We start from the raw sequence: 9673 nt of genomic DNA, 5'->3' as shown, positions 1-9673 counted from the left end.
AAAATGTATAAAGAACTCTCAAAACTCTAAAACAGATGGAAACCAAGAGCCCATCAACAGATGAATGCAAAAAACAAAATGTGGTATATCCATACAATGTAATATTATCCCACTGCCCTAGAGTTAATTCTGATTCACAGAGACCCTATAGGACAGGGCAAAACTGCTCTGTGGGGTTTCCAAGGCTACAAATCTTTCTAGGAGCAGACTGCCCTATCTTTCTCCCAAAGAGCAGCTGGTGGGTTCAGACCGCTGACCTTTCATTTAGCAGCCAAGCGCTTAATTACTGCACTAGCAGACTTCTAATGTAATATTACTTAGCAATAAACTGTTAGACAGTCTCCACATATGCCTACCCTATGACCTAACAATTTTGCTCCTATACTCAACAGAAATACATACATATACCAACCAGAGAAAAATTGTACTAGAATATTCATGCTGAGTGAAATAAGTCAGACATAAAAGGACAAATACTGTGTAATCCCACTTATATGCAATATCTAGTATAAGCAAACACACAGAGACAAACGTTGATGCATGGTTACCAGGAGCGGGGGGTGGGGGGTTGAGGAGCTGTTGCTGAAGGGTATTGAGTTTCTGTCTGGCGTGATGAAAAACTTTTGGAAACAGATAGTGGTGATAGTTGCACAACATGGTGAGTATAATTAATGTTATTGAATTGCAAACTTAAAAATAGGAAAAATGGCCATATATATATGCATATATACATATATATATATATATATATATATACACACACACACACATATATATACATAATAAAATTTGAAGAAAAAATGCTCAACAATAAGGAAACAAACAGCAATTATAAAATGGGTAAAAAACATGGACAATTCAGCAAAGAGGATGAATAAGTATATGAAAGGATACTCAAAATGATCATTCAGACAAAAAAAAAAACAAACTCGCTGCCCTTGAGTCGTTTCCAACTCATAGTGACCCCTCCTTGGGTTTTCGAGGCAGTATGTCTATGGAAGTAGATTGCTCAATCTTCCTTCCGAGGAGTGGCTGGTGGGTTTGAACCGCCAGCCTTCTGGTTAGCAGTCAAATGCCTTAGGCACTGCGCCACCAGAGCTTCTGTCCCATCTTCTTTCCGAGGAGTGGCTGGTGGGTTTGAACCGCTAGCCTTCTGGTTAGCAGTCAAGTGCCTTAGGCACTGCGCCACCAGAGCTTCCCCCAGGACCACATGTTAGAGGGACTCAATCCATAGCAAAGTCCAAGCTCCTCTGAAGGACGTAGAGTCCTCTTCAATCAGGAGAATGAAGGCCCAAAGCAGCCTCAAGGTGGTACCGGCAAGATGGCAAGATGGCTACCTGACACTAGGCTTCCTCAGCTAAGCCCTCCCAGCCCCAGTCCCTCACCACATGCAACCAACGCAGCCTTTACAATCTCGTTTTCTGGAGCGAATTTCTGCTCTGGCTATCATTTACATCTTAAAATTAGCTCCCATCCAATTAATCAACCAATAAACTTAAGTGCCTACATTATGTGCAAGGTGCTGTGTCAAATATGGAGTAACAGAGGTTGTATTAATAAGTCCAAAATATGGTTCCAGCCATTAAGATAACTACAGTCTAACTCAAGAGATAAACCCATGGCGACCCAAATGTGTAAGCAATGGGGCAAAGGGCACAGTCCACAAAGCCTCCAGCAGCTCCGAGTGGAAGAGCTCCGACGGTGTGGCCTGGCTCAACCACCCTGTCCTCCAGAGGTGACCAGGAGCCCAACCTCAAAGAATGGACAGAATGCAGACAGGGAGAGGAAAAGAGAGAGCAAACCAGGACAAAGAAAACCAAAAACCACCAAGTCAACTCAACTCACGGCGGCCTCATGCGGCTTTTCAGGGCTGTGACTTTCAGAAGCATCACCCGACTTTCCTACAAGGAGCTTCTGGGTGGGTTCGAACCACTAACCTTTCCTGGTTATGCAGTGAAGCACTTAACCAGTTAGTAGCCCAGCTGGGGATGAATGGCAGTGGTTGAAAACCCTGACGCAGATGCAAGCAGGTTTCTTAAGCGGACAGCCGAGTGGTGCTAAAGGAGCAGAAAACACACACTGGGCGAGAGGGAGCGCACGGAGATGGCACCGGAGCTGGTTGTGGAGCCCTGACTACTACCGGCCTCCGTGCTTGACCGTGATTCCTTAGGGAACAGGATCCCACTGGAAGGCGTTGCACCCTTTGGGGACACTGGTTTCCACTCAGCTAACTGGAACCACTGTGCGTTCAGGGGAATGGAAGGATGCGAAACTGTCAGCAGGGAACATTGACGAAAGGTTACCAGCACACCAACACCAACCAAAATGTGCATCCACGGTTGAATGGATACCCAAGATAGGGTATATGCATACAATGGAGTACTTGGTGGTGGTGGTAGGTGCTGTCAAGCCAGCCCCTGGCTCATGGTAACCCCATGTGTCCCAGAGGAGAACTGTTCCATGGGGTTTTCTTGGTTGTAAACTTTTCCAGGCATTTCTGCCATGCAGCCAGCAGGTGTTTGAACTGCCAACCTTCAGGCAGCAGCCGACTGCAAACCACTTGGGCCACCAGGGCTCCTTAATGGACCATCACTCAGTCACAAAGAGACATGAAGTCCTGATTCACGCTCTGCACAGATGAACACAGACAACCATATGCTGAGTGAAATGAGTCTTCACAAAAGGATACAGGCGTGATGCCATGCACATGAAATAAGCAAACACACAGAAACCAAAGATGATGAGTGGGGACCAGGGGTGGCAGCCAGCAGGGAAAGAGGGGTTACTGTTCAGGGGGGTGAAGAAACTGTATTAAAGGGGGTGGAGGAATCGAGAAAAGGATGGTAATAATGCCTGCACATCACGAACAATGGCATCAGTGCCACGGGACTCTGCACGGAGAAACCGCTGAACTGGGGAATGCTTTGTTATGGACATCTGTACCACAGAAGAAAAAGGGGGAAAAAAAAACAGTTACTGCCGAAACTGTCTAAGAGTAGGAAACAAGGGCTGGACACAGGGGTCAGCGTGGGAGCCAAGGAGAAAAAAACAGAAGACATGAAGCCGGAGAGGTACTGCAGGGGGAACTAGTCCTCTTTGTGTCTTCTCCTCCACTCCAGCATCTCCACTTTCTCTGTGAAGGCTCCTTCTCCTCTGTTATTAAAACAAAACAATGACAACTAAATCCTGTAACTGGGAGACAGCGCCAGGCGTCTCAGCAGAGCTGCCAGTTGTGAGACGTCTAGCCACCAGCTGGCCAGAGGGCGACTCTCAGGACACCCACAAAATCTGCTTCATCAGAAAGGGGTCACTGGGGACAGCTGTGCTCAAAGGCCAGGGCCCGGTGGAGCCCTCCCCACTCCCTTCTGTCTGGACTTCATTTACCAGAGACAACAGGGAAGGCCTGGGCAGCTTTTACAACATGGCTCCCGCTTTTCACCCGAGAGGTGGCGCCACAGAGCACTGGTCCACACAGGGCCCCCAGAGCCTGGCACAAGACAGCTCTCATTAATTCCCAAGAAATAAAGAACACTGAGGAGCGCCTCAGCAATGCAACCGGTGGTATAAGAGTTTGGCTGCTAACTGAAAGGTTGGAGGTTCAAACCCATCCAGAGTGCCTTGGAAGAAAGGCCTGGCTGTCTTCTCCCACAAAAACAGCCTCTGAAAACCTCACAGAGCCCTGCTCTGCTCTAACACACACAGGGTCGCTGTGAGTTGGAACCAACTTGGCGGCAACTGCTCTGTTGCTGCTGTGGTTTTATAAAAACCGACGACATCAGAGTTTTCTTCTCCTCCTTCAGGATTAATGAGCCAAGCAAGGGGACAGGAGATGTCCTCGTCCCATCTCCTGGCACTGGGAGAGGCCCCACCTCCCTCGCTCCACCCTCCTCTGTGGCAGGCAGCCCTAGCTGGCCTAGTGCATCAATGCATGGATGGGAGACTCGTTTCCAGCACCAATCTCGGGCAAAGGATGGAAGGCTGGGGGCTGGGGGCCTTCCCATTTCAGAACTTCCTTTATTCTTTCCTTGCAGGCTCCATGTCATCTGCCCAGTCGCAGCCTGAATCCCCGGCTTACTCCGGAACAGCTCTCAACTGGCGCTTCCTGCCAGCTCCTACTGAGAGGCTGCAAGACAACTCAGCCTGCCTACCCCACAGCCCCCAACCCAACCAGCCCCCAGTCCCGGCCACCCCTACCCCTAGGGAACTGCTTTCTGGCAGAAGAGCACCCAGAAAGAAGCCAGCCAGAGCCCCAGCGCTTGGAGGTGCTCTCTCGGCTTCTCAGACCTCTCCCACGCCTTCTAACCATCTGGCTTTATTCCAACAGGTTTTCTGCATGTGGCTTTGCTTGCTGTAGACTCCTGGTGCTGGACCACAAGCTGGTTAAAGACGCAACTTCTCAGGACTCACCCCAGACCTACAGAATCAGAAACCTGCGGTGGGGCCAGGTGATCCCATGCTGGGTTCTAGACCAAAAACCGAAGAGGCTCGTGCAGTGGGGAGGCACGCAACCCTGAAGCCGGCGTGCTCTGCACGGTCAGCTCGCTAACTGTGGACCATGAGCACAGTCCTCCAGGCGGAGTAATCCCAGCTGCCTCTTATCAAGCAAAAGTCACTGCTGCGCAGTCAACTGCAACTCCTGGAGGCCCTGTGTGTTACAGGGAGAACCGCTCCTTCCAGGTTTCTTGGCTGTAATGATGCAACAGAAACCAACAACAACAACCATCATTATGGAAACAGATCACCAGGCCTTTCTTCTGTGGCACATAAGGATGGATTTGAACTGCCAACCTCTAGGTTAGCAGGCGAGCACAAACACTTGCTCCACCTAGGGATCTGCTTATCTGGTAGACATTGAGTCAGTATACATCTGGCACTTAGTAAACACCTTGTTGTTGTTGTTGTTGTTGTTGGCTGCCATCAAGTTGCCCCATGACTCACAGCGACCTCATGTGTTATAGCACAGAACTGCCCCATAGGGTTTTCTTGGCTGTAATCTTTTTTTTTTTTTTTTTGGAGGGGGGAATAGAGGCTTTGTCTTTATTGGGTTTTCTCATACACATTTTGAATTTTGTGTCAGGTTTATGCATTATTTAATCTAAATAAGCAACTAATTAATTTAAAATTTTGTTTTAATTCCCAGGCTCTGAGGCCCAGACTGGTTTCTTCTTCTTTTTTTTTTTTTTTTTCAATTGTGATTTGGGTGAAAGTTTACAGAGCAAATTCACTTTCCATACAGCAGTTCACATACACTTTGTCTCATGACATTGACTACAATTTACCCCAATGCAACAGCTCCCCCCCCCACTTCCTCCCCATAGTCACCTCTTCCCTGTGTCCATCCCTCCATGCACTCCTACCCCGAGCTGTCTCCCTGTGCATACACAGCCCTTCCCTCTCCCATAATTGTTGTCTCCAAGGAGTGTATCTACCTCAGGTAAATGTTCACTTCATACCTTGGCTGTAATCTTTACAGAAGCAGTCGGGCAGGCCTTTCTTCTACGGAGCTGCTGGGCCAGTTCGAACCACAGACCTTTAGGTGAGCAGCAGATCACAAACTGCTTGCGCCACCAGGCTCCTTGTTATGACTGGAGAGCTAGAAGTGTGCTTATATCATAGTCAATTTTCCTAAGTGAAATTAATACTAAAAGGGCCTTGTTTCCCTGAGTGCAGCCTAGGACAGGTATTCATTCCTTACCATCCACCACACATTCTGTGAACTAGGACGTTATGTGATTGGGACGCTGTGCAAACACCATTTTAAAACCTTATGGGAGCCCTCTTCCGGTTGTCCTTGTCACCACTGTTGCAGCTGTTGTGGCTGAACTGCTGACAGAGGCTGGAGGAAAGGGCAGCGAGGTGGCTGACAGAGTGGCCGCAGAACCGGCCAGAGGACGCCAGAGGGGAGGAGCCAAGCCCAGCCCCGCCCACTGTTCCAGGGCCTGTGGTCCTGACAGTCACAGAGCCCTTGCCCAGAGCCATGCCCTCTGCCACGGGCCTGTATCCCACTCGTGGTCTAGGGCTGCAAGTATCCGGGTTTGGGGTCTTTAAAACCATTAGGGGAAAATAATAAACAAAAGGAGAGCTGCTTTCTCTTTTTAAAAAAACAAAACCTTGTATGACCACAGACTTATGGCTCCCACCAAACAGACTTGAAGTGATGAAACCTATAGTAGGGGCACCCAATAATCCTTGCACTCTCTTTGGGGTCCTATGGTACATCTATAGCAGAATAATAAGGCCCACCCCATAAGTTTCTTATTGCTCCAGAAATGAACTGTGGCTTTTTGCTTCATTTTATGCCTTAGTGTCTAGACCTTCAGCACGGCTTCCAAGGGCTGCACTGTGTGCGAGGGGTCAGAGGATGGCAGCTTCCTGCTCCAGATGCAAACACAAGGTCAAGGCCTCCCATGGACACTTGTTGAATGGCATCCACATGACCCAGGGGTCCTTTCAGGGGGCACCTGGACACCTGACCACCTCGCAGCAGGAATTACCCAGAAGGACTCATCATAGCAGGAAGAGGACAAGTGGGCTGCTGCCCTCCTCCCTGTCCCGGGCTGGTCTCACCCTGTAACTGCCATGAAGACAGTGGGGTGGCTCCACCTAATACAGACCGTGACACAGGTGGGAGGCCGTAAGTGCAGCTCCGTGCACTGATTTTCTCACCAAATTTAATGTTGTGAGTTGCCACAGAGGCAACTCTGACTCATGGTGACTATCATTAGAAGCCCACAGAGGGCAGCTGGTACCTAGAGGTGAAGGGGACAGGTTCTGTAACCAACCAGACACAGGGTTCTGATTCCATACTTCCTAGCAGCAAGGCACTGGACAACTTAGTTAACCTCTCCAAACCTCATTTTCTCATTTCTAATTTTGGGCTAAGGAACCCCAGTAGCACAATGGTTAAGTGCTTAGCCCCTAACCAAAAGGCTGGCAGTTAGAACTCACCCCCCAGCTCCCTGGGGGAAAGACCTGGTGCGCTGCTATGTAACATGCCAGCCTGCGAAACTCTAAGGCACAGTTCTAGTCTATCACACGGGGTCACTGGCACTAAACGACAACTCAAACTCACAGCTGGTCACCGAGTAGGATCCGACTCACAGCAACCCCTCCTTGGGTTTCCGAGGTGGTATCACTACGGAGGTAGATTGCCCAATCTTCCTTCTGAGGAGTGGCTGGTGGGTTTGAACCGCCAGCCTTCGGGTTAGCAGTCAAGTGCCTTAGGCACTGTGCCACCAGAGCTCCTCAAACAACAGGGACTAGAACAACATGGGGTCTAGAACAGAATCTGCCTGGATTGAGAACAATAACTTTGCACAGCGCCCGCACACAACAAAGAATTCCACTCTCTTCATGATGATGCTTCTGGAACTACTGTGTGAGATTTAAGTCAGAAGATCAGGAAAGGAGAAGGCAGCTTGTCCCCAAGTAACGTGGCTGGGATAAACCACCAAAGAGGCCCTGGAGAGCTAACTATCCAAGTAGGTAGCGTTCACTCTGACATCAGGGACAATGAGTGTCTGGTGACCCACGAATGGAACCAGGGCACATGAAAAGTCCCCCTCCTCTCCTGAAGCACGTTGGAGGGCATTTTAGATGGGACAGATTCTCACAATGGCCACTTAGCCTGGTGCTATGCAAACCTGCTTCCCCAACCCACAGAACTTTAACAATGGCCGGTGGCTGCTACGGGCTAGAAACCGGGTGTTTTTATAATAGCAGACTCCGCCAAAGCAGAGGGAAGGGAGGTGTGCTAATTATTAGCTTCGCTGCCAGCCTCAGCGAGCCAGGACACATTCACTCAACTTACCGGCAAAGCGCGTTAGCTCCAACACCTGGAGCCCTGAACTGCCTGCAGACTTTCAAGCTCTCCGGTGCCTGGTGCCCTGTCTGCCCCCTACCAAAACTGCGCGGGTACAAGCTACTTCCTCTCTCGACCTCGGCCCACGCTTCGGTCTCATTTCTGCGCTCCAGCTGAAGTCAAGAGGCAATGACTTGATGAACCGCGCGCGAGGCCGAAGGCAACTATACTACTCTGTTTCCACCATGCAACCAAACTTACAGCTGGGGCATAGAAAAACAGCATACAGTTCTTTCTGACAGCCCCGGCTTCCTGCCCTTTGACCCGGCGCGCAGAGGCAGAGGGAGCGCACCGGAGCCTGGAAGTGCCCGCGCCGCGCTGTCCGTCCCCGCACCCTGCCTGCTCCCGGGCACCGCGCACAGATCTCCGGGCTTACTCGGTACTCGGCCGGCCCGCGCGAGCCCCGTGGGCCCTGACGCGTGTCCTTACCATTCAACTGCCGGTACACGATGTCCTCGAGCAGCGAGAGACGCTTCAGGACGGCATCCTGGATGGGGCTAGCGCTGTGCACGCTGAGGTTGGCTGCCTCTGCGCGCGGCCGGATCTCGTGGAAGGTGTCTCCGCTGCGCACCGCGATGGGCCGGCACTTGGCCAGGAAGAGCACGAAGCCGGCCACCGCGATCAAGTTCAACACCAGCAGCACTTTGACTCTTCTCAGTGAAGCCATCAAACACGTCCGGCCGGCCCTTTTCCCGGACCCGCGCCCCTCGGGCTCCTGCGAGGCGCGGGACAGCCAGGGGCCGTGCGAGCCTCACGCTCCGGCCGGCCGGTGAGGAAAGCGGCAGCCGCGGGCCCGGTGCACGGGCGGCTGAGACGACTGGGAAGACGGGGCGGTCGCAACAGAGCGGAATCGCTCACATGGGAGCCCCCAGTCTGCAGAAGCGCTCTCAAGACGCCTGCTCCGTCCCCAGCGCGCGGCCCCTTCTAGGTTTCTTGGCCAAAAACCCGGGGGAGGGGTCCCTGGCCCGGCAAGCAGCTTGCCTCTGGCCTCTAGGCCGCCAAACAGGGCTGAGGGCCCAGCGGAAGCCCGGGGCCAGCGGGGGCTGCCCGGGAGCCGCGGAGGGCGCGGCGCGCAGGTGCGGGGTTAGAACTCGCCGCCTGCCGGAGGGGAACCGCGCCGCCCCTCGGGCCGCACAGCCAACAGCGTGGCCCTCAGGCGGCCGTCAAGGCGCGCAGCCCGTGCTCCTCAGCCGCGAACCCGCTCCCCGGGACGAACGCCTTTGTTCCGCTCACCGACCCGCTCCATCACGCCGGGCCGAGGGAAAGCCCGCGCTCGGCGCGCATCCTCGCGTCTCCGCAGTCACGCTCAAGTCTCAATTACTCTCCAAAGTGGGGGCAGCAGCAGAGGGCGGGCCGAGGGGGTAGAGCGCGACGTCCTCTCCGCCCCTCGCGCCGGGGACACCCCACCCCACCGCCAAACTCCCCAGCGCGCTCAGCGCCGGCTCCGGACGCCTTCCAAGTCCTAACCCCACGCAGCGAGTCTGCCGGGCCTGCCGGGTACACTGGCCTGTCCTCGAGCTGGCGCGTCCGGAGCCCGGCCGGAAGGAGGAGTCGGACCTCAAAAGTCACAGCAGTTCTCTATCCCCTGCACCAACGTCGCGGGGAGCGCAGCCGGGAGGGACGCGCGCCGGCGCACCCTCCGCTCACCAGAAGCGGCAGCGCGGTTCATCCCGCGCCCCCCGGAGCCAAACGCCCAGTCTCCGAATGGGCGAACGCAGTGATTCTGCCGCTGCGACACCCAAAGCCCCCACGGCCCAGGGGTCGGGGAGTCCGGAGGGGACGCGCAGGTGGCGGCGGAGGGCGGGGCGCGGC

The 9673-nt window shown here is 53.1% G+C and overlaps 1 protein-coding gene across 1 annotated transcript in view; it reads right to left on the bottom strand.

The window, feature by feature from the left end:
* Positions 1 to 8528, bottom strand: part of GALNT17 (polypeptide N-acetylgalactosaminyltransferase 17) — a 501273-nt gene extending 492745 nt beyond the window's left edge. Inside the window, exon 1 of the mRNA XM_007940592.2 lies at positions 8291 to 8528. Coding sequence (XP_007938783.1) covers positions 8291 to 8528 — 238 coding nt within the window. The remainder of the gene's footprint in view (positions 1 to 8290) is intronic.
* Between the last annotated feature and the right edge of the window lie 1145 nt (positions 8529 to 9673).

Source organism: Orycteropus afer, unplaced genomic scaffold (genome assembly GCF_000298275.1).
Source record: "Orycteropus afer afer isolate SDZICR_OR568_19922 unplaced genomic scaffold, OryAfe1.0 scaffold00006, whole genome shotgun sequence".
NCBI classification, from domain to species: domain Eukaryota; kingdom Metazoa; phylum Chordata; class Mammalia; order Tubulidentata; family Orycteropodidae; genus Orycteropus; species Orycteropus afer.
Note: the sequence above shows the minus strand (reverse complement) of the source record. Positions and strands in the feature narration are given on the sequence as shown.